Source organism: Kockiozyma suomiensis (genome assembly GCF_038497685.1).
Source record: "Kockiozyma suomiensis strain NRRL Y-17356 unplaced genomic scaffold V2V93scaffold_16, whole genome shotgun sequence".
In the NCBI taxonomy this organism is placed as follows: domain Eukaryota; kingdom Fungi; phylum Ascomycota; class Lipomycetes; order Lipomycetales; family Lipomycetaceae; genus Kockiozyma; species Kockiozyma suomiensis.
Genome location: NW_027117679.1, coordinates 136,810 through 158,247, shown reverse-complemented (window position 1 = coordinate 158,247; position 21,438 = coordinate 136,810). Strand labels below are relative to the sequence as shown.

At 44.4% G+C, this 21,438-nt stretch overlaps 10 protein-coding genes across 10 annotated transcripts; 6 read left to right on the top strand and 4 right to left on the bottom strand.

Annotated features, from left to right (window-relative positions):
• Positions 1-1,547: 1,547 nt before the first annotated feature.
• Positions 1,548-2,875, top strand: V2V93DRAFT_375439 (uncharacterized protein). Its single transcript, XM_066911500.1, has 2 exons — positions 1,548-1,824; positions 1,887-2,875. Exons 1-2 carry the CDS (start codon positions 1,623-1,625, stop codon positions 2,579-2,581), a joined length of 897 nt encoding a protein of 298 aa, XP_066763485.1. The 5' UTR covers positions 1,548-1,622; the 3' UTR covers positions 2,582-2,875.
• On the bottom strand, positions 2,796-3,569 carry V2V93DRAFT_375437 (mitochondrial 54S ribosomal protein uL13m). The gene is made up of 2 exons (XM_066911499.1): positions 3,521-3,569; positions 2,796-3,463 (listed from the first exon to the last, which is right to left on the bottom strand). Exons 1-2 carry the CDS (start codon positions 3,539-3,541, stop codon positions 3,002-3,004), a joined length of 483 nt encoding a protein of 160 aa, XP_066763484.1. The 5' UTR covers positions 3,542-3,569; the 3' UTR covers positions 2,796-3,001.
• Positions 3,570-3,694: 125 nt separating this feature from the next.
• V2V93DRAFT_375436 (uncharacterized protein) lies at positions 3,695-6,213 on the top strand. The gene is made up of 2 exons (XM_066911498.1): positions 3,695-4,916; positions 4,971-6,213. The coding sequence occupies exons 1-2, from the start codon at positions 3,982-3,984 to the stop codon at positions 5,944-5,946; spliced, it is 1,911 nt and encodes a 636-aa protein (XP_066763483.1). The 5' UTR covers positions 3,695-3,981; the 3' UTR covers positions 5,947-6,213.
• Positions 6,214-9,176, top strand: V2V93DRAFT_375434 (P-loop containing nucleoside triphosphate hydrolase protein). Its single transcript, XM_066911497.1, has 3 exons — positions 6,214-7,563; positions 8,523-8,575; positions 8,640-9,176. Exons 1-3 carry the CDS (start codon positions 6,288-6,290, stop codon positions 8,958-8,960), a joined length of 1,650 nt encoding a protein of 549 aa, XP_066763482.1. The 5' UTR covers positions 6,214-6,287; the 3' UTR covers positions 8,961-9,176.
• Positions 9,141-11,592, bottom strand: V2V93DRAFT_375430 (uncharacterized protein). Its single transcript, XM_066911496.1, has 6 exons — positions 11,249-11,592; positions 10,867-11,162; positions 10,771-10,811; positions 10,470-10,708; positions 9,959-10,415; positions 9,141-9,901 (listed from the first exon to the last, which is right to left on the bottom strand). Exons 1-6 carry the CDS (start codon positions 11,489-11,491, stop codon positions 9,309-9,311), a joined length of 1,869 nt encoding a protein of 622 aa, XP_066763481.1. The 5' UTR covers positions 11,492-11,592; the 3' UTR covers positions 9,141-9,308.
• A 99-nt stretch (positions 11,593-11,691) lies between these two features.
• Positions 11,692-13,203, top strand: V2V93DRAFT_375429 (pyridoxamine kinase). Its single transcript, XM_066911495.1, has 5 exons — positions 11,692-12,003; positions 12,059-12,163; positions 12,234-12,442; positions 12,498-12,864; positions 12,926-13,203. Exons 1-5 carry the CDS (start codon positions 11,847-11,849, stop codon positions 13,066-13,068), a joined length of 981 nt encoding a protein of 326 aa, XP_066763480.1. The 5' UTR covers positions 11,692-11,846; the 3' UTR covers positions 13,069-13,203.
• V2V93DRAFT_375427 (uncharacterized protein) lies at positions 13,204-16,300 on the top strand. Its single transcript, XM_066911494.1, has 2 exons — positions 13,204-13,617; positions 13,669-16,300. The coding sequence occupies exons 1-2, from the start codon at positions 13,389-13,391 to the stop codon at positions 16,194-16,196; spliced, it is 2,757 nt and encodes a 918-aa protein (XP_066763479.1). The 5' UTR covers positions 13,204-13,388; the 3' UTR covers positions 16,197-16,300.
• Positions 16,238-18,430, bottom strand: V2V93DRAFT_91755 (uncharacterized protein). Its single transcript, XM_066912825.1, has 3 exons — positions 17,564-18,430; positions 17,312-17,489; positions 16,238-17,258 (listed from the first exon to the last, which is right to left on the bottom strand). Exons 1-3 carry the CDS (start codon positions 18,170-18,172, stop codon positions 16,279-16,281), a joined length of 1,767 nt encoding a protein of 588 aa, XP_066763478.1. The 5' UTR covers positions 18,173-18,430; the 3' UTR covers positions 16,238-16,278.
• A 953-nt stretch (positions 18,431-19,383) lies between these two features.
• Positions 19,384-19,875, bottom strand: V2V93DRAFT_328658 (putative multistep phosphorelay regulator 1; the record flags this gene model as incomplete). Its single annotated transcript, XM_066907602.1, has 2 exons — positions 19,384-19,642; positions 19,712-19,875. 2 exons carry the CDS (start codon positions 19,873-19,875, stop codon positions 19,384-19,386), a joined length of 423 nt encoding a protein of 140 aa, XP_066763477.1.
• A 497-nt stretch (positions 19,876-20,372) lies between these two features.
• Positions 20,373-21,304, top strand: V2V93DRAFT_328450 (DHS-like NAD/FAD-binding domain-containing protein; the record flags this gene model as incomplete). The annotated part of the gene is made up of 2 exons (XM_066907594.1): positions 20,373-20,436; positions 20,502-21,304. 2 exons carry the CDS (start codon positions 20,373-20,375, stop codon positions 21,302-21,304), a joined length of 867 nt encoding a protein of 288 aa, XP_066763476.1.
• Positions 21,305-21,438: the final 134 nt, after the last annotated feature.

Genomic DNA, 21,438 nt, shown 5'->3' with positions numbered 1-21,438 from the left:
GATGAGTACAACACCTGTATTCCATACAGATCATAGCCTGCCCACTGTGTAGTCTATGAAAGCTGATTTACTATGATTAATCAATCAGTCAGTTATTAACGAGGAGTTAAACAAGTGTCAACGACTGTCAATCTAGATGAGTAAGCACTATAACCAACGACTTTTAGGCAGCCTAAAAAGCAATAGATCTTGCGAAGAGCAGTTGCAATTGTTCCGAGAATCAAGGGCAGTATTTAGAGTGCACGTGAGAAGAGTATCGACGTCACACTGTATGCGAGTATAATTATAGAGACGGAAGCTTACGTGGAGCCGATCGGAATTAATCGTCGGACGAAGAGAATTGGCAGAAGGGGACAGACATAGGGAGACTACGAGATCGGACAAGGGCGAAGTTGATTTACCAAGACGAAAATAAAACACAAGAAGAGTATCAACAAAAGAATACGTAAGTCCTATCGGATGGAACCAACAGCCGATCTCTGATTTAGAGTCAGGCGATAAGTTTCCGCAGTTGCGTAAAAGTAAAGGTTAGCGAAAATTAAAGGTTAAGATAGATGATTTCGATGAGGGTAGTCAGGTACCGGGAAGATACGAATGTAAACAAACAATAGTAAATAGGCATGAGACCACCGGGGAGTACTTATCATAGTTCAGCAAGTAAACATAGATAGTAGTAAACGTAGACATTAGTAAAACATATTTAATATAAACATAGATAGAGCTAAACTCAGCAGATTAGCAAATACAGTAAATAATAGCAAGCAGACAGTAAATAACACAAGCGGCAACAAGAAGAGCAACCGATATCGAGTCGTGGTGGCAGGAGCGAATCTTCGCCGGGCTTGTCCGGTCGGTCCCTTAGCCTAAGAGCAATCAGTCGATATGCAATAGATATGCTATTGTAAATATCTTTATTTATCACTATTGCTATTCAATTAATATTGTACATCATCCAGCTCTAATCGAGCCTTTTCATATAGAAGCTCAATGGAAGACAACCGGTGGCGTCGAGTCTTCCGTTTCTGGTTCTGTCTTATCCGGGGAAGCCTGACCCAGGAGCCCCCTGCCTTTGATACTCGCGCAAGGCCGGCCATTCTCATTCTTCTTTTGTTAATCGGAGACCCTGCTAGAATGCTACTGAAGCAGGCCTCTGGTCGCATGAATTGGTAGCTTCTGATTCGAATGACTATGATCAGTTTATTTTTGAAGCTGATAAGAAGATAAGCCCCTAGAGACCGGCCTCCGCTACTCCTCTTTCTCTACTTCACTACTTTACATCATCAGCTTCTTATTTCTCTCCAGCATGTATTGATCATGAACATGCCTTCGGAAAATTCAGAATCCTTAGAACTCGCGGAGATTAGAGCCGAGTATGTTCATGTTCATCATGTTCGTCGCATTCATCGTCAGCCGGCCATGTCCGCAGCTCGCACTTGGCCGAGAGCCGCACGCGGCGCAATGTGGCTTTTGTGGCGCAGAGCTGAGTCGCGGCGATGAGCTCTTATCGACGATCCCGCTCTCCTCGACTACTTATATCTTCTTATCCTCTTCTTTATTCAGTTTTCCAGCAATACTACTACCTCTACTCTACTCTACCCTAATATACTTCTACCCTTTTTTCAATGGTCTCTCTATCTTCCTCTCGCTACGGCAAAGACAACATTCGCCTCCTCAAAGTTGAGCGCGACCCCTCCAACCCGCGTCTTCAGTATGTTTACGAGTTCACCATTTGCGTCATGCTCGAGGGCGACTACGAGGCCGCCTATCTTCAGGCTGACAATGGCCCCATCGTCACCACTGACTCCATGAAGAATACCACACACAGTATGTCGCTACTCTATCTCCCGGTCTACTTTGTTTTCTTTTTTTCTAACTTAAGTCGTTAGTCCTCGCAAAGAAAAACCCCGTCTCCCCTCCAGAGCTCTTCGCCTCAATTCTCGGCGCCCACTTCGTCGACACCTACGATCACATCCATAAATCCTTCATTCACATCATCCAGCACAGGTGGACACGCTACGCCGTCGACGGGGCTCCGCATGAACACTCCTTCATCCGCGACGGCGCCGAAGTCCGCGTCGTTGACGCCGAAGTCCACGAGGACGGCAAAATCTTCCTTTCCGGCGGTATCTCTGACCTCCTCGTCCTCAAGTCAACCGGCTCTGCCTTCTACGGCTACATCCAGGACAAATACACCACCCTCCCTGAAACTAGAGATCGCATCATGTCGACCTCGGTCGACGCCACCTGGAAATACGACGTCTTTAACGGCGTCGACGCAGTCCGCGCCTCAGTCAGCTCACTTGAAAAGGGATACAAATCAGCTCGTGATATCACACTCAAGATCTTTGCTACTGACGAGTCGGCCAGTGTTCAAGCTACTCTCTACCGCATGGCCAAGCAGATCATCGACGACAACTCCCTCGTCAACCAGGTCTCGTACGCTCTTCCCAATAAGCACTACTTTGACATTGATCTTTCGTGGTTCGAGGGTCTCAAAAACACTGGTGCCGATGCTGAGGTTTATGCTCCCCAGTCGAACCCCAACGGTCTCATCACCGCAACCATATCTCGCGGCGATTAACATTCTTCTTTTATAACCTTCTTGTAAAATAGTTTCTTTTGCTTAGTCACTGCTGATATATTTTTTTTGTTTGCTATTGGGGTTGGTTGTTGATTGGGTTTCCTTTCGTTTATGAGTTTTCGCATATGGACTATTGCTGTTATGATTTATTTACTGTTAGTAATCTAGCTGTTTGTTACATTGTATGCCGTGTATAGGTTGTCGTTTATCGCTCATTGTAATCGATATAATATTATTCCTCACTAGATGTTTGAGTATTCACTGTAATAATTATTAACAATATTCTGTAACCAATTATGGTACTGTACAAGCGTTACATCTGGATGCAGCAAAGCCATGATGTAACTTATAGTGCATTCTCATACATCATTCTATTTACATCTCGCCCACACTCTGCGAGTATCAACATATTACTAGTCTCTACTTCTCCGCTTTAGCTGAGTTATACTTGATAACCTCCGGCTTCTCAACCCAATGCCGAACCGTATTCGCATCATAAATATTCTGAGGTCCCTCGAACGTCTTCAATCTCGCCAATCTCGTACGACGCAGCGAATTCTTTGGCAGCATTCCACTAACAGCCTTGCGTAAAACTTCTCCATATCCCTGCTTCGAAACTAAACGCTTCAGACTCATTTCTTTCAATCCACCGGGTGTCTGCGTATGCTTTCTATATATCTTTTGCTCGGTTTTGCGACCGCTGATATTCAACAAGCTGCAATTCGTCACGACCACATAATCTCCACTATCATTTCCTGGATGGTAAACCGGCTTGTGTTTACCCATTAATGTCATGGCAATTGAAGAGGCCAGGCGACCCATCGTCCGGTCGTCTTTGTCGAGGTCGACATGGTGCCATAACCGCGAGTACGCGAGTCGGCTCTGTAGAGAGACTGATTAGAATACAAATCCTACCATAAATATATTATAACAACGTACCTTTCCCAATAAATTAGACATTGCGGTTTATTATAAATGTCGATACAGAAGGAACTTCAATATCGTCGGTCAGCTACGAAAAATTGTGCATAAATTGCTATACACTAATGTTTTGGCACTTAACTCCACAAAACCTGCACAGTAATGTCACCAAAGTTTCCTTATCCTGCCCTCAAGTGCCCAATTCTAAACAAATAAGTAGACATCCTTGTCTTTTTGAATCAGCCAGAGTTGTAGAGACTGTGCAAGACCAAAGTCACCTACATAACTAGACGAGAAGGTCTTTGTGATCTTAGTTGTCAAGGGATAGTGCGTTGGAAAACCGCGGGAGACGTCAACTGAAAGATAGTACATCTGTTTATTTACATACACACATACGGAGTGTTCTTCACGAGACAATTACCATCAATTAATTTTGCCTATTATCACCATATTTTCAAATTTTATTTATTTCATTCACAATGGCTACGTCAATGAACAGAGTTGCCCTGGCTATCCGATCCAATCTACCAGACGAGATGGACTGGGCATTACAAACTTTAGTCCGAATGTCATGCGAAATGCCAGGTGATTTGAATTTCTTGCGTTTTCCAAATCTAGCACCTGCATTACTTGAAAAACTCAGTAATGTCGATCAATTTTTGAACTTCGAAGAGACGGTACATGACGATGGTGTCGAGGTTACCGATGACGATTTGGGATTTGGTGTTGCGTCTTCTAGCGCAGCGCGAAAGCAACTCGATAAAATTTTAGAAGCCGCGTTGGTATTGCGAAATGCTGCTATAAATCCTGAGAATGCGAGATATCTGGCGAGCAAAAAGATATGTGAAACAGCACTCGTAAAGTGTCTTACCTTACCTGATCGACCAAGTTTAGTTGAATTACGGCAGTACTGTCTTGATATTACAGAGTCCGTGGCACTATTCATGCAACCATCATCTAGTCAGGATCCATTGTTTAGAGCATTGTTGCCATTTTTCGGCAGTGACGACCGGGGCGTGCTAATAGCCGCTATGCGATCCGTTGCCAGACTAGTCATCAGCGTCGAAGCTAATCTTTTGCAAGCTATCGACCCCAAAGCATTGTCTCGGATATGTGCTTTGATACTACTTGACGATGAGGATCTACTGGCCGTATGCTTGGATCTATTATATCAGTATACTTCATCTGCTGATAACGTTGAGCTTATCGCCGATACTATTGATTGGAGAGAACCAATACAACAACTGGTACGATTACTTCTTTATCAAGCTAGCGAGTGGGGGCCTACCGAATCTGTCGCTCCGTCGTCTACTCTCGTTAATAAGAAACCGGCGCCGTTGGGACCTCCTGAACTTCCGCAGGATTTGATATCGGATCTGCTTCAATTCTCTGAACCTGATCGTGCCACGCAATGGTAAGTATTTATTCTCTCTCGCGTATATGTATTTAAAACCTAAAGTGAAAATAGGATGCGGGTATGCTTTGAAGAAGACGCAGACGGAGATGTAACGCAAATTGCATTATGGAAAGCTTACGAGTCGCGCTTTGAAGAATTTGTACGCCAGGGCAAGAAACTGTTAGCTGCCGCCGATTTCATTAAAAACGTTACGATGGCCTTTAGAAATGCAGCAGCCATGGTTGTCACTTCGCCCCAAGGCGGACAACAAAAATTTATCATCAAAGGAATCAGACCGAGAGAAGTGCCCTTGTCATTAAAAGGCGAATTGTATATCTCTTGTCAATGGGAAATGGGACATCGTACGCTGTGTAGTGGATCATTTCCATCCGTGCAGGATTTGTTTTCGCATATTTTGGCAGTTCATGTGCCGCCTGCTCGGACTGCGTCAGTGCAACCGGGAGAAGAAAAGAGCGTGAATGGAGAGAATGGGGTTCATACGAATGGGGTGGAGAATGGCGAGAAAGATAGCGCAGAGACTGGGGACGTGCCAATGATTGATGCAGAAGCTGAGCAAGTCGCTCCAGAAGTAGCAGCCGATGCCGCACCTTGCGAGCCAATGGTCTACTTTTGCAAGTGGCGAAGCTGTGGTAAATTTGATCCGCACGGATGTACCGATCGAAGGAAAGTTGCCGCGCATATCAAGACACATATCCCAGATGCCAAACACAATCAACCAAATCCTTTCAGTGGAGCACCTGAGACTGCGCAAGATGAGACTTCTCTCAGTCTGAACGTAACTATCTCTCAAAAATTGGTTTTCGCAAACAGATCAACAGTAGTGGACGAAAAAGGTGAAGCAACAGGTATCCCTTTAACCTCGGTTCTGATATTGCGAAATATCGCGCGAAGTGATATTGGGAAAAGGTATCTGAAGGGTTATATTCAAGATCTGATTGGAGTTGCTGCAGTTAATGTCCCATTGAGAAACTACATCTCAGATTTACTTGATTGTATCGTCGAGAAGCAACGCGGGGCTATTGTTTAAAGTACTATCTGCGGATTTATTTTTGTATCATATTAAGCTGAGTGTTACATATATGTACGTTACGATGATGTCTTTCAAATGTATAGAACTGTTGCATCTGGTCACCACTAACTTGTTCTCGCTGATGACAAAGGACAATGGCAAACGCGTCACGTGATTTGAATCACACAACCGTCAAATGTTAGAAATATTTTGCCACCAAAGTTGCGACGCCGCAGATTTAAAAGAAAATTTCTTGCGAAAACTCGTTTCCTTTTTTTCAAAACACTCCAGACCCAAAAAAATTTTTTTTTTTGCTTCTTTGGCTACATTAATCTTTTATAAGCCATATACAACACAAAATGAGCTACGGAGGATCTTCTTATGGTGGAGGCGGCGATAGATACGACCGCGGCGGAGACCGCTATGGTGGTCGAGGAGGAGCTGGTGGCGGCGGTTATCGTGGAGGCGACTCCTATGGTAGCCGTGGCGGCGGGTCTTATGGTGGTAGTGGAGACCGGATGTCTGCTCTGGGCTCGAGTTTGAAAAAGCAGGATTATGACTTAGATTCGCTTTCCAAGTTTGAGAAGAATTTTTACAAAGAGCATCCTAATGTCACTGCTCGCTCTGAGCGGGAGGTTGAAAAGTTCCGCGAAGAGAAAAAGATGACAGTTAAGGGTAACGATGTACCGAAGCCTGTTGAGACCTTTGAAGAGGCTGGTTTTCCTGCATATGTTATGAGTGAGGTTACCGCCATGGGATTCACTGCTCCTACTGCTATTCAGTCGCAGGGATGGCCTATGGCTCTCTCCGGTCGCGATTTGGTCGGTATTGCAGAGACTGGTTCTGGCAAGACTCTTTCTTACTGCCTTCCTGGAATTGTCCACATCAACGCACAGCCTCTTTTATCTCCTGGAGATGGTCCTATCGTCTTGATTCTGGCTCCTACTCGTGAATTGGCTGTCCAGATTCAGCAGGAGTGTAGCAAGTTTGGCAAGTCTTCGCGTATCCGCAATACTTGTGTCTATGGCGGTGTTCCTCGCGGACAACAGATTCGTGATCTTAGCCGTGGGGTCGAGATTTGTATCGCCACTCCCGGTCGTCTTATCGATATGCTCGAATCCGGCAAGACTAATCTTCGTCGTGTTACCTACCTTGTTCTCGACGAGGCTGATCGTATGCTTGATATGGGTTTCGAGCCTCAAATTAGAAAAATTGTCGACCAGATTCGACCAGATCGTCAGACTTGTATGTGGTCTGCTACATGGCCGAAGGAAGTCCAGCGTTTAGCAAACGATTATCTACATGATTATATTCAGGTAAACGTTGGTTCTCTCGAGTTGTCTGCTTCGCACAACATTACCCAGATTGTCGAAGTCGTTACCGAGATGGAGAAGCGAGACAGACTTATTCATCATCTTGAGAAGGCTATGGAAAGTAAGGACGCGAAGACGCTTATTTTTGTCGGCACCAAACGTGTCGCTGACGATATCACAAAATTTCTTCGCCAGGATGGATGGCCTGCGCTTGCTATTCACGGTGATAAGGCACAGAATGAACGTGACTGGGTATTGAACGAGTTCCGTACCGGGAAGTCGCCAATTATGGTTGCGACTGACGTTGCGTCGCGTGGTATCGGTATGTAACCACTTTTTTCCCCCTCTAATTTTTTTAGATACCTTTTTTTTTTCTTCTTTTTCTGCTACTCTATTTCAGATTTCTGTGTGACTGTATCTCAAGTCTGTATCCTGTTGGCTTGAGTGCAAACAAATTGTGGTTTCATTCTTATTGGTCATTTGGGACATACTTCTGTGTGTTCCACGATCGAGTGGTACAAAGTTCGACCTGGCCATGATTTACGGAGAGGAAAAGGAAGGATTGGGCTTGATTCAAGATTTATTCAATTTTTTTTAATTCCCGCAATGCGGCATCGTCGTTCCCTCGTGCGTGATCTTTTCTTGTGACTTGTGGTTAAAAGTGTATTCCCTGCTTATAAGAAGTTGTTATTAAGGCAGGGTATTGACTTAAACTACAAAATTATGAGTGTCATTATGGAAAAGATTTGAGGGTTGCATGATTAGCTATGTTGTAACAAGGGAATGAAATTAACGAGTTTTATAAATTTGTTTTTTGAAAGAAAAGAATCTTGATCATGTCTCAATTGAAAACATTGAACCCTTTCTTGAAAACACCATTTGATTTGCTTTAATAATCAATCTATTTTGACCAAAGACACTGAAATAGATTGTAAAATGCATAAAAATGTTTCTCTCCTTTTTAGAAATTATCCAGGCGTGGCAGGTCTCTTAAAACATCAACTTTTTTCTTGACTTGGCGTATTGCTATCACTCGTGGGTTCTAAAGAATTTTAGAACGTGACTTTACCTTCCCCCTCTTTTCTTCTGTAGAATTCACATTATTATATAGTGTTTACAGCTGGGGAAATGGAATTTGGGATCCTTTGTTGTAGTCGTAAGCTTAGAGCCATTTATGCTGTTGATTGATTTATGTTTTATGAAATGCAGAGAGAGAGAAAAAAAGAGTGTTTTATTCCTATGACTGATTTGGAATGGTTATGCTAATCATTTTATTTACAGATGTTAAGGATATCAAGTACGTTATCAACTATGACTACCCTAACAACAGCGAGGTAAGCTTATCTATCACTACAATTGATGTCATTACCAGAGACAAAAACTAACTACTTCTTCCAGGATTACGTCCACAGAATTGGTCGTACGGGCCGTGCCGGTACCACCGGTACTGCCATCACTCTCTTCACTAGCGACAACTCCAAACAAGCTCGTGATTTGCTGACTATTCTCTACGAAGCCAAGCAGTTCGTTGATCCAAAGCTTGAAGAAATGGGCCGATACTCGCGTGGTGGTGGTGGCGGTGGATATGGTAGATGGGGTGGCGGTCGCGGTGGTGGCGGTCGTGGTGGTGGTGGTCGCGGTCGGGGTGGATATGGTGGTGGCGGTAGCGGCTATCATTCTGGATCGAATAATGCTCCGCTTGGATACAACAGAAGATAATAGACTTGATTTTTGGTGTGTAAGTGGTGAAACGAGAAATCTATAGAGTGGAATTTTGTGATTCAAAAATTATTGAAGGGTTTAAAAAAAGTCTGTCCGGCTATTATAGTTATATTAGGTCAAATTTGCGTTGTATATTTCTTTATGTCTGCTTAATGTTTTATAAAATCAAACTGTATTAAATTATCCAATATTGTAAAATATATAATGCGAAAGTCATATAGAATTAACTAGTGGATATATACAAAGACAGCATCCCAACTTTCTAAATCTGATATGCATATAAACAAACAAAACAAAATGCCCCCATCTCCTACCTTAATCAAAAACAGGTTTTTCTAAAGAAATTTAAAATCCATCGCTACCATTGAATCCGGTAAACCCACAAAGAACCAGAACTTTATAATAAGGCTTTTTAGAAACCGAATTTGCCCAATTCCAAGCACTTGTTAAACGTCCATCAATACATGACCCAGCGTCTTGGAAATTATCAGCTCCAGAGCCATCGAATGCATGTTTGAAGAAATCTGAAAGAATTGTCTTTTTCAGTTCTTCGACACCGCCAAATTGCGACTCGATCCAATTGAATACAAAAGGATCGCGCGTTACAACGTCGATTTCACTGATTACTCGCTCTAACGGATTCAAAATCATGGGTACTTGGAGGTACTTATCCAAAAAGAACCACGCGTTTGGTACAGTGTGATCGCCAAGATGCACAACGCTTGATCCAATCCATGATTTAGCTCGCTTTTGGGCTTGCGCGATTACGCTCTGCATTGCACGGCCTACTGCGGGACAGTTTTGTACTCGATTAAGTCCTTGGCCTGTATCGGTCAGACGATAACGTCCGCGATTGGATAAAAGATCTTGGTCAGCAAGAGACCAGAGCATGAACATGTCATTCATAATAATCGACCAGAGGGTCAGCGATTGATTGACTATCATCATAATTAGTATAAAAACCGGCATGTCTTTCTGAGAAGTGTAAAACTCACCATAATAGAACTGCTTCTCGTGATTATGTGAAAGCCGAGCGCCGGCTTTACCATATGAAATCGCAAGATTATACTCATTCTCAATTTTATCAGGATTAAAATAAGTCTGTAAGTATTTCAACATTCTCTCCACAGGATTCTTATTCGAGCGCAGATACGAGTGATTATCACCAATAGAATACAAGCACTGCCGAATCTCATCCTGAGTTATTATGCCCGGTTTATAGTATCTCTTGGCAAGTGTTTCGATGGCTCTTTCTTTTTGTCGAATTTCTGCTTGTACTTGTGACCGCTTCTTATGTTCGGGATAAATTTCCGCAGTGGCTTGAACGACTAGGTTATCTTCAAGCAGTGACAGACATTCCTTCGACTCGAGGAAAGAATAGACAGTCACAATGGGCATAAATAAATCAAATTCCATCACTTGCTGAATTTCAGGTAGGCGAGAGTCCATGACCTATTGCATATAAGTACACTGCTGCAATTATTCATAAAAATTTAGTCGACTCACCATGTACATCAGTTTACCAAAACTATCTCTCATCTTTTCGGGATTCATTATCTTATATCGGCGTCCTATTTCGAAAATCTTCTTGAACCATTTAGCATTTCTAGCGAAGTCCTTATCTTGGAACATTTCTTGGCCTAGCTTCATGTCCGTAGCTACTACAAGACCAGCCAAAATCGAGCAAACTTCTTGTAATTGTGCAATAATACGTTTGACTTTTGAGGTATATGCGAGAACATCGACTACAATTTCCGAATGTCAGTATCATGTCTACCAAGATGTGTTAAAACCAGTTAGATATTACCTTTGTCAGTGTACTCAGATACATTTAAAGCGGCTTCCAATCTAAATCCACACATTCAGCACAGAATCATATAAGAGCTTTCATAAATATACACACAGTCGCAAAAGTTTCCGTTCCTGCTGCGTCAACCGTAATGGGATGTATTTGGCCCGCGCACTAAGCCACGTTCCATAAGATTGCGAGCCAGCCGAGACAATGACAATAGGCTCCGGAGGAGTAGAAAGCGTAGGAACTTCAATGCCATCTATCTCCATATCGTTAACTGAAGCACTGGCCGAGCTCTGCGCGGGCGTGGCGTCGCCGGTCGTCGTCACGTCTGCATCGTTCGCGTCGAGTTCAGTTTCCGGCGCCCGTTTATCTGCGAAATTATTGAACACATGAGTTTTTCTTCTCTATAAACGTAAGATATAGTCAGAAAACGCGTGTAATTTAAAAAAATGAATGCCATAAGTCGAAGAGAGAGGAGATAGGGACTTACGCCAGTTCTGTGCAGATATCCAAAACAAACCGAACAAAATTGCTCATCGCAGTCCACACAAAACAATTCAGCGGGCTGATCCCCACATTCAATACAGAGTCTGCTATCGACAACGTCTTCGTGCTGCTGCTCATTATGTTCGTCGGCGGAAGCCTGCTCTTGCATATCGGCCTCGAGCTGCTCGTGCTGCTGTGCAAGAGTATCCGCGTCCCCTACAAGAACGCTGCCGAGGCTGAACTTCATTTTTTTTGCTTTATGTAAGCTTTCTGAAGGAGAGGAAGACACTTTGATCGCGTTGAAGAAGGATTGTTAGGTTGATATTTCGGGTAAAGTGAAAAGAAGGCACAAGTGAAATAAAAAAGTTTCGTGCGAGGTATCTCGGGCAAAACTGGGGTCAAGAAATAGGGTTGGGTACTGTATTTCAGTATTCCAAAATAGAGTACCTCTTCGCGGTTGGATTCCAATCGCCCTGCCCACTTTGTAGTAGGCAATTGAATAGGATATCAATTGTCTTAAATGAAATGAGTTGTATTTAATTATAAATAAATGTAGAAGCATAGAGTGGAATTGAAGGCAGGCCGGCAGGCAGTGATGTAGGATGCTCTGGGCTAGCTGCAAGCCTACTCCTATACAATCTTTGAACACTGCTCTACCGTTACGACTAATCTTTGTATTTTGCAGCAAAGTGTCCTACTTCAGTCCGACTTATAGAATAACTATGGTCCACTCGCTACCGCGTGTACTCACTATAGCAGGTACTACTTTACTCTTCATTCTATCTTCCTAAAATACGCTGACAGACAGACGCAGGCTCGGACTCTTCTGGAGGAGCAGGAATCGAGGCGGATTTAAAGACAATTACAGTACACGGATGCTATGGAATGACGTGTATTACCGGCCTGACTGCGCAAAATAGTGAGTGCTCAAGTGTTCTACTTCTACTTTTTCTGGCATGATAACTGACAATTGTAATGTTGACGACTAGCTACCGGAGTCAAAGAGATTTTCTCAGTGCCGCATGCGTTTGTAGAAGTTGCTTTAGATGCTGATTTGACTGACATTGGTGTGGACGCAGTCAAGACCGGAATGCTTACCTCCGCCGATACTATTCGCAGCGTGGCTAAGAAAATGAAGGAATATAACGTATCAAATATTTGCGTTGACCCAGTCATGATTAGTACATCTGGATCTCACGTATGTTCCAATCTGTTTCTACAAACTATAGTGATAGTGCTAATCCTCGTAACAGTTATTGCCAGACGCTGCCGTATCAGGCTACCTCACGGATCTCTTTCCTATCGCAACGATTATCACACCAAATCTACAAGAGGCGCAATTCATCTACAATATAGCTACCGGATCAGAGATGCCAATTAATTCTCTGGAAGAAGCGAAATCTCTCGCCAAAGGGCTCTATAATCTTGGTCCAAAATACGTGCTGCTAAAGGGTGGTCATTTACCACTCTCAAGAACGACTTACAAACGCGTACCATTCGAGAGCGCGAACAGCCAAACAATAGTCGCAGATATCATTTACGATGGTACCAGCTACGAGATTATCGAATCGCCATTCATTATCACCAAAAACACTCATGGAACTGGGTGCACATTATCATGTAAGTCTGACAGAAAACCTCAATCTGAAAGTGATTATCAGTCAACTAATGAAAAATACAGCTGCAATTGCATCGAATCTGGCGAAGCAGATGTCTGTGAGTGATGCGGTGAAAGAGGCAATTGATTACGTTCATTGTGCTATCGCAGATGATTTACAGCTGGGAAAGGGAAATGGACCAATCAATCATCTTCACAAGTCATAACTTAAGTTTGATACTATCAATTCTTTACTCATCAATTGTATCTTATCTTACTTACATTAAAATCATTACTAATAACACGTTTATGATTACATAAACACCCGAACCCAATGTATTTTTTAGATTCCCGACTAGACTTTTTAACAAATTTTGAATCCCAAAGCAAAATAACGGACAACACTACGAATATCTGCATACACAGCAGCTGCGCATAATCCCTTAATCCACTTTGCCTACTGTGTTTTATTGAATGCGCGACCAATCATATTGAACTGCTTGTGAATTAGCTACTCTGCTACTACCTCCTCCCGACCGTTCGTGCCATGCCGTCGTCTTTACACTGCGCCTTGATACGGCGGCAGCTAGTATTTTCGGCCGAGGCGATCAATGGACGAACAAATAATTTAGCGCATAATTGGGTGCGCAACCGGAAGACGTTATTGGAGAACGGTGTCCAAGCGCGCTGGATGTCGCGGGCATCTAGCGATCAAGTTCATTTTAACCTGCACAAGCTGCGAATTTCTAATTTAAGCAAGAGACTATATTCAAGTGGTATGTTTTCATTATCGACCGCTTTGTGCGCCGTCACTTACGATTGTATAGACTCAAATGAGCAATCAAAAAATTCTGTTCACACCTCAGAGTTCGTTATAGACGTCGAGAGTACACCATCAATAAATCCCGACGACTTTACAAAACCGGTACAATCTATAGACTCCGATGAAGCACCTTACTTCAATCCAGACGCAGAGACATATAGCGCTTCAGAGACAGATGTAGTGGGTGGTGTCGAATACCATCTTCACGATGGCGAATACGAACTCGACGACGCGACCTCCGCCAACGCAGCATCATCTGACGGTAGTACTGCCAAAGATGACGAACTGATCGACTCGACGCCATGGTACCTGCGAGTAGCCGAATCCTTGGCGCAAACAAAAGTCACAAACGTCGCCGCACTCCCCGAAATGCCAGACAACTCTCCCGACGAACTCGAGCCTATTCTTGCTTTTCTTGTACGCGATCTCGGTTTACAAGAGCTCAGCGTTATCGACTTACGAGGTGTCTCTACCGTTTTTGGCGGCGAAGCCATAATGGTGGTAAGTACAGCTCGCAGCGAGCGGCATCTCAACCGTGCAGCTGAGCAGTTTCGTGTATTCTTAAAAAGGACATACCGCGTGAAGCCAATCATCGAGGGTCTTGTTGGCAAAGAGAGGGTAAAAGTCCAAGAACGGCGCATAAAGAAGAAATTATCACGATATACTGGAGATGTCACTTCGTACGAGAATGATCTTCGCAGCCTGAATAAAAACTCCTGGGTCTTTTTTGACTCCAAAGTCTCGGGTATTCATGTACACATCATCACGGGTGACAAGCGTTGGGAACTTGATTTAGAAGGATTATGGATTCATGAAATCCCTTTATTAAACAATCGTCTAGCTGGTGACGAAGCGGTTGATTTAGTGTACAAAGAACATGAAACGAAACGGCAGAGTCGGAAAATCGCGCGGAAATGGGCGTCAAAAGGCGGGCTACAGGTCGACAAGACTAGACCACAAGAGTCGCAGGAGTACAAGTATTTCACGCTTGATGACGACCGAATGGGACGACCTTTGACGCCTGGTTTCCATCCCGTGGATAGATCGCGGCCTCCGGTTATTCGTCGCGGATTCCATACTCAGGCGAGAAGGTTATTTAGCACTGTGCAAGTCCAGTCTTTGGAAAATTATGAAATATTTGATCCTCTGCTATATGAAGACGGCGAATTTGATGCGATTATCGATAAAGCTAAAGTAGAAGCAAGAATGCTTCTTCAACAAAGCGCACCGAATGTCTCAGACAATAAGTTACAGGAGTTAGCGACTCAACTTTGCGTCGCCGGAGAATACGACCTGTTATTAGAGCTGTCTAAAATTATACCCGCAGACATGACTTTCACTACTGAAGGCGATGACGTGAAGAGTTTGCTGTTAGCCACCCTTACAAATCAATTGCTGCTACGATATAATAAATCTGTATCAATTGACGACCCAGACTATTTCTCTAAGCGGGATAATTTCAAATTGCATACACCGGTCACATTTCCTGATCCATTGGAATCATGGCATAGCGAGAATCCCTCAGGGCTGTCTCATGTACATTGGCGTCGGCAACTGGAGTATCTGCAAGTCGCTCATTCGGCTTTTCCATATGAAGTTCCAATAGTTCTGATTCAAGAGCACTTGGTGCGCCAAGCGGCATGCGGCGTGCCAATCACAGTCTCTGATTTCTACCTAGGTCTAACTGCGCTAGCCACAACGTCTGCATTCGTAAAACGACAAATGCGAAATTGGCTCGTATACTCACCTAAGGAGTTTGAATCTATTTCCGAAAAGAGATTCACCGCAATCGTCGAGTATATTCGCATTGTTGGGCGTCTTGTCGAAAAAGACCTTTCTGGAAATGCGATGCATGATACTCATCTCCTTACAATTCTATATCGCGCATGTACACAGTTCGATTACAACTCGCAAATCACAGACGATTCGCACATTTTTCCAAAAAATATGGGGAAAATGCATGAACTAGGTGTTTTACCCGTGCCAGTTGATGTGCGAGTAGCAATTCTCGATAAGATCATGACGCGATTCAAGAATAAGGTATCGCCAGCTTATTTGACAATGCTGCTAACTGCTCTTGCGCAGCAGCGGAATTTTGATTTATTCTGGAAACGGTGGCGTGATTTGATGATCTATGGTGTTAATAGAGAGATGTGGATGTGGACCATTGTCGCCAGTTTAGTTGCTAAATCTGGAGATGTGCGACAAATGACTCATTTCCTGGGAACTCAGTGGTCATTAATGGTCTCTGAACTTACTACTAACGGGAATGAGCTCGAACTATCGACTGAGCTGGTCAAGGCCGTGCTTGTTTGTTTGGAAGTCGCGGATCCAATGGGAGTTGCCTATCAGGAGATTGCGGAAGTTTGCGGACGTGAGGATGATGCGACGTTAGATGAGTTGATGGCTTTTGAGGAGGATCAAGCAGAGGAAGGTAGAGTGGGCGATATGGCGGCTGGTGAAAATGAGGAGTCGCTTATGAGGCAGGCGGATGCCGAGGAGCAGGACGAGGAGGATGAGTTTCATACATAGCTGTGTCCGTCTTGCATTATTTTCTCTGTAAATATTATTTTTTGGATCTCATTTATAATGATTTTTGTTATATACATTAAGTTTAATGCAAACTTGAAAAATAATCGGTATCGAGTTCAGAATCGTGCTCTGTTCCTAGATCCAAACCATCAAGAAATTTTGCCCCCTCGATCTCCGGCGGAAGATACGATTGTTTGACTCGTCCTTCAATGTAATCCGGATTATATTTATATTCTTTGCCATACCCAATCTCCTTCATCAACCTCGTCGGCGCATTTCTTAGATGTATAGGCACAGAGGCAGCACTATACACCGGATCGTTTTTAAACCTATCTTTCAAGATATTGTACGCGCGATAAACTCTTACTGATTTCTTAGCAGTAGCAAGCTTCACCGCGCAATGCGCAAGCATAACGTCACATTCGGGCATGCCAACTTTCTCTACTGCGGTAGCTGTAGCTACGGCAAACGGCAGACACGAATCATCAGCCAACCCGACGTCTTCGGATGCGATACGCATCATGCGGCGTGCAAGATACATTGGAGGTTCGCCGGACTCGAGCATGCGGGCAAGGTAGAAGAGTGCCGCATCTGGATTTGAGCCACGGACTGCTTTGTGGAACGCGGAGATGGTGTCGTAGTGGCCGTCTCCTTTACTGTCATAGAGAAGATGCGAGCGTTGAAGATCATTTTTGATGCGCGATAGAGGTATTGGAGCAGGTGGTGGCGTTGAAGAGGTGATTGTCGAAAGATTAGGGAGAGATGATGAAACTATTAAGTCGAAGAGGTTGATTGCTACGCGACCGTCACCGTCAGCGAGACCGGATAGGTATTCAAGGGCTTCGACTGTGACTATACCGGACGGAGACGAGCTCAGATCAAGATTGTAGTCCTCTCCGAGCGATACTGAAAGACGATGTAAGATCGTGTAGAGTTCTATTTGTGATAATTTTTGAAGAGTGAATGTTCGACATCGAGATAGTAATGCTGAATTGAGCTTAAACGAAGGATTTTCTGTAGTAGCTCCAATTAGCATAATATCTCCGCGTTCAATGTAAGGTACTAAGCATCAGAATTAGAAAAGAAAAAAAAATTGAATAATAGAACTCACTTACAAAAAATATCCTGTTGCGCTTTATTAAAACGATGAACCTCATCGAGAAATAGATAAGTCTTGCGACGCGTAAGTCTCAACTCATTCTTTGCTTCCTCAAACACCTTTTTGCAATCCGCAACCGAAGCAGACGTGGCAGACAATTCAACAAATCGCGATTTGGTAGATGCAGCAATTAGCTATTAAAAATAAATTATTATCAGTCTTTCTATCCAAGAAGCCGTCTCAAATAATTTCTTGAAAAGCTACTTACACGCGCCAAAGTCGTTTTACCAACTCCGGGAGGACCCCAAAGAATTATGGACGGACACGAATCAGTCTCGAGAAATCGCTTCAAAATGCCATCTTTACCAACAACGTTTTCCTGCCCGACAAATTCATCCAAATTTTTCGGACGAACGCGTTCAGCAAGAGGTTGCGCGGCCCGTTTCGCGTCTCGGAGAGTTTGCGGTGGTGATACTGGTATCCGACTTGTTGATTGATTTGGTAACGACTGTTCAGTTTTTGGTTTTTTGCTCTCGTGCTTGAGGCTTGTAGCGCTATGGTGTATTGGAACAGTTTTTATCTCTAACGCGCGTTCATCTTCTGACAGCTCGTACACACCTTCGCCACCACTATTGCTACTGCCCAAGCTCACTTTCCGTTTCGCAGGCTTACCAAATATAGGTGCCACGGGTTGAGAGCTGTGATGAGAGCTGCGTTGTGAGCTGTGTTGTGAGCTGTGTTGAGGAGTTGAGGTCGTTGGGGTTAAAGAATCGCATTGACTGTCAAGATGTTGATTGACGCGATTGATTTGAACCGTAATACCACAGACCGGACAGTCAACGAGCTCGGCTCCAGTCGACGCATCGACAGAAGTCATTGCTACTGAAGACCAGCGCAGGATGGGGTACAGTATGCAGCAGGACGGGTCTAGTGACAAGCCGACGCGTGGGTGAAAAGTGACGTGATCAATTAGTAAGGAAAACACAGCGCACTTCTAATTCTGGTTAAAGGCATTTAAGCGAGTCGAAGGTTGGAGAGAATAATTAGTGCTGTCTGGTGGACAGGTGAGGTGGCGGGAAATGTTTGCGCCACAAGATGAGGCTGAAATCGTTGACAGTAGTCTAGGGCAAGCAGGAAAATAAAGGAGAAGGTAAGGAAAGAAGACGGAGAAAGAAGAGAGGAGATGAGGAAGAGGACGTCAGGGAGAGAATGAGGATGAAGATGAGATGATGAAGACAGTGCGAGGGCGAAGAAGAGCAACCGAATGCACGAAAGAGGCCGGCGCGGAAAAGGAAAAGGAGAAAGAGAAACGGCGTTCGGCGAAAAAAAGAACCCCCGCTGTCAAAGTTGAGATGGAGAGCAGCCAGCTTCAGCCGATCACTGCCTCACGATAACTACCGCATATCCAAATTACTCAATGAAGGCGCTAGTAAAAATACAGACGACAGCCGCCGTGCTCGATGACCGTGAGCAGCAGAGAACAATAAACACTTTTGTAGAGAGAGCAGTAAATACAACACGACAGACCAAAAACTAGTTAACAACTTTTCCGTCCTCCAAAGCAGCGACGGCGATATAACATTCATAACTCACAAACACGATTTACAATTTAAGCTTACTCGCACGAACTCGCACAGGTAGCAAAAAAGCAGTTGCAGATTACATAGGGAAAGGAAAACGCAACATAACGCAAAAAAGAAACACAAAAATAGCAGATAGAGGCTGAAAAAGGCAGATACAGGAGAAAGCACAAATAATCCACAAACTTATCAAAAATTAAAAAAAAAACCCAAGCAAACAAAAAAAGGCACAGAAACAATCTAAGATAAAGAGTCAAGTATCAATGGAATAGAGCAAAAAGGTGTGGTAAACAAAAGAGAATAGTAGAGTTGAAGGCGAAGTACGTCATTGATATAGGACAGGGCCTGCGAAGCGCGTGAATGGCCGACACACTCATGACGAGAAACTGATAGAGAGTATAATGGAAAAAGACACTAAATTGCCGCGACGTGATAAGCCGACGGATGTATTGGAAGTGATGGCAGGGAAGGAGCAAAATATGAAGCCTAACGATAAGAGGAAAGAGTCCTAGTTACTACCTTCGTAGAACTTACGCAGCAGAGTCTCGCAGGTTCCGCTTTCTATGACGGTTTCATTGACCAGTGAAGTAATCTCCTCAAATGCTTTGTTATCGGCAGCCTCGTCTCGAGGATTGTGCAAGTGACGGCCGGCACTGAGATTTTGAATTTTTTCGCATCCGTCGCGAATTCTCCAAAGACCGAGAGTAGCGGCAGAGCCCTTGAGGAAATGACTGAGTTGGTTAAGCGATTCAAAATCCTTCTCCACACTGTAGGAAAAAAAGAGATAAGTATTAGCAGACCGATTGGAGGAAAAAACAAGGGCGAGAGACACTCACAGTCCTGTTTGCATCGATTCTAAGGTGTTCTCTGCCTGTTCGAAATAACCGTAGACAATGCCGCGGCTAAAATCGCGATCTTCTTCGCTGTCGTCCATCTCGAGAATCTGACTGAAAGTATCAAGGTCAAAGTGGTCTGCGGTCAAACATTCTAAGGAATCCATGACGGGCAGAGAAAGAGGGCGAGATGAGCGTGTTTGTGTAAGCGGTGGGGAAGAGTGAGAGACAGGAGGACAGCCCACGAAAGAGGTCGTCGCAAGACGGACCCTCGCCCAGCCTTGAACCCTGTCTGACGTCATTTTATTATGTAATAAATGACCAATGACACTGACTCAGTGCTAACTAATAATACTGACCTCTACGACTGTTTGTACTCCATTCGAATTTATTGCGATAGGCTGCTCAAGACTATTAGTGCTGCGGAAGCGGTGGGCAGCCGATTAACCATTGATCAATTAAACAATTAGCTATCAGTCTATTCTGCTAGTACATACGCCTGTCGGAGTCTGCGGCGCCTCGTTATCTACTCTGATACTATTACCTACTTCCAGTACGCCTTCTGACTCGGCTAATCATTCTTCAACATCTGCTGCCGCGTGCAGCTGCAATGCCGTCAATTCTTGCTGCGTCCGCTGACTCCTCACCGCCGCGTCTCGCAGACATGGCTGCTGACCTTACCTCCTTCCACGCCTGCTTGCGCTCGTCCTCTCGTATTCTCGCCCTAGGTACCGTTTTCTTTTCTTTTTTTCTTGTTTCCTTTTCTTTTTGTATGGGTTACTGATTTCTGCAGTTGGTGCTGGTCTCTCGGCCTCTTCAGGCCTGCCCACCTTCCGAGGTGCTGGCGGTCTCTGGCGCAATCACGACGCCATGGACCTTGCCACGCCAGACGCCTTCGCCGCCGACCCGTCTCTGGTGTGGCAGTTCTACTCCGCCCGTCGCGCAGCTGCTCTAAGAGCATCGCCCAACAGAGCTCACTACGCCCTCGCTGAGCTTGCCCGTCGGAATCCGAATTTCCTCACACTTACACAGAATGTTGACGGGCTTTCTCTGCGCGCAAATCACCCTTCGTCACAACTGCTTCACCTTCACGGCAGCCTTTTCGCTCTCAAATGCACTTCTTTTTACTGCGACTACTCTGATAACAATAATACCACTCATCCCCTGACCCCCGCCCTCGCGGACCCGGACAGTCACTCCTTCATCCCGGCAGCCGACTTGCCTCATTGCCCAAAATGCCACACCGGCCTCCTTCGTCCCGGTGTTGTCTGGTTCGGCGAGCCTTTACCATGGTCAGTTGTTCATACCGCAGATTCCTTTTTCGAACAAGGCAAAGTCGACCTGATCCTTGTCATCGGCACAAGTGGCTCTGTCTATCCTGCCGCCGGATACGTCGACCGTGTAAGAGCGCAGAATGGCAAAGTCGCAATCTTCAACATTGATGTTGACGCGACTGATTCAGACGAAGAAAGACTTTTAGATGCTCCTGATTCGGAGCGTATGCAGTGGATTTTCAAAGGCGATGCGGCCGAGTGGATTCCGAAGGCTCTTGAGCCTTTGATTGGTAAAATTGAGTTGCCTGGCGATAGTGACTAGCCTTGTGGTTAGTCTGAAAAGGATAGCTGTGCTTTGAGACCTTTTTTTTTATTACATTCACTATTGGGCCTGAAGTGTTTTTTACATATTTACATACTGTACGATACTGGAGTTTCATGGCGTCTTTTTTTTTT

Excerpts from the sequence above, each read along its gene's own strand:
- V2V93DRAFT_375439 (XM_066911500.1), top strand. The coding sequence starts at position 1,623 with ATGGTCTCTCTATCTTCCTCTCGCTACGGCAAAGACAACATTCGCCTC. Across the intron at positions 1,825-1,886 it reads CATGAAGAATACCACACACA|TCCTCGCAAAGAAAAACCCC; the intron begins GTATGTCGCTAC and ends TTAAGTCGTTAG.
- V2V93DRAFT_375437 (XM_066911499.1), bottom strand. The coding sequence starts at position 3,541 with ATGTCTAATTTATTGGGAAAG. Across the intron at positions 3,464-3,520 it reads TGTCTAATTTATTGGGAAAG|AGCCGACTCGCGTACTCGCG; the intron begins GTACGTTGTTAT and ends GTCTCTCTACAG.
- V2V93DRAFT_375436 (XM_066911498.1), top strand. The coding sequence starts at position 3,982 with ATGGCTACGTCAATGAACAGAGTTGCCCTGGCTATCCGATCCAATCTA. Across the intron at positions 4,917-4,970 it reads CCTGATCGTGCCACGCAATG|GATGCGGGTATGCTTTGAAG; the intron begins GTAAGTATTTAT and ends AAGTGAAAATAG.
- V2V93DRAFT_375434 (XM_066911497.1), top strand. The coding sequence starts at position 6,288 with ATGAGCTACGGAGGATCTTCTTATGGTGGAGGCGGCGATAGATACGAC. Across the intron at positions 7,564-8,522 it reads CGTTGCGTCGCGTGGTATCG|ATGTTAAGGATATCAAGTAC; the intron begins GTATGTAACCAC and ends TTTTATTTACAG. Across the intron at positions 8,576-8,639 it reads ACTACCCTAACAACAGCGAG|GATTACGTCCACAGAATTGG; the intron begins GTAAGCTTATCT and ends TACTTCTTCCAG.
- V2V93DRAFT_375430 (XM_066911496.1), bottom strand. The coding sequence starts at position 11,491 with ATGAAGTTCAGCCTCGGCAGCGTTCTTGTAGGGGACGCGGATACTCTT. Across the intron at positions 10,812-10,866 it reads GAACGGAAACTTTTGCGACT|ATTGGAAGCCGCTTTAAATG; the intron begins GTGTGTATATTT and ends GTGTGGATTTAG. Across the intron at positions 10,709-10,770 it reads ATCTGAGTACACTGACAAAG|TCGATGTTCTCGCATATACC; the intron begins GTAATATCTAAC and ends CGGAAATTGTAG.
- V2V93DRAFT_375429 (XM_066911495.1), top strand. The coding sequence starts at position 11,847 with ATGCTCTGGGCTAGCTGCAAGCCTACTCCTATACAATCTTTGAACACT. Across the intron at positions 12,004-12,058 it reads GCGTGTACTCACTATAGCAG|GCTCGGACTCTTCTGGAGGA; the intron begins GTACTACTTTAC and ends AGACAGACGCAG. Across the intron at positions 12,865-12,925 it reads AACTGGGTGCACATTATCAT|CTGCAATTGCATCGAATCTG; the intron begins GTAAGTCTGACA and ends TGAAAAATACAG.
- V2V93DRAFT_375427 (XM_066911494.1), top strand. The coding sequence starts at position 13,389 with ATGCCGTCGTCTTTACACTGCGCCTTGATACGGCGGCAGCTAGTATTT. Across the intron at positions 13,618-13,668 it reads CAAGAGACTATATTCAAGTG|ACTCAAATGAGCAATCAAAA; the intron begins GTATGTTTTCAT and ends ACGATTGTATAG.
- V2V93DRAFT_91755 (XM_066912825.1), bottom strand. The coding sequence starts at position 18,172 with ATGACTTCTGTCGATGCGTCGACTGGAGCCGAGCTCGTTGACTGTCCG. Across the intron at positions 17,490-17,563 it reads GTAAAACGACTTTGGCGCGT|CTAATTGCTGCATCTACCAA; the intron begins GTAAGTAGCTTT and ends TATTTTTAATAG. Across the intron at positions 17,259-17,311 it reads AGCGCAACAGGATATTTTTT|TACCTTACATTGAACGCGGA; the intron begins GTAAGTGAGTTC and ends TCTGATGCTTAG.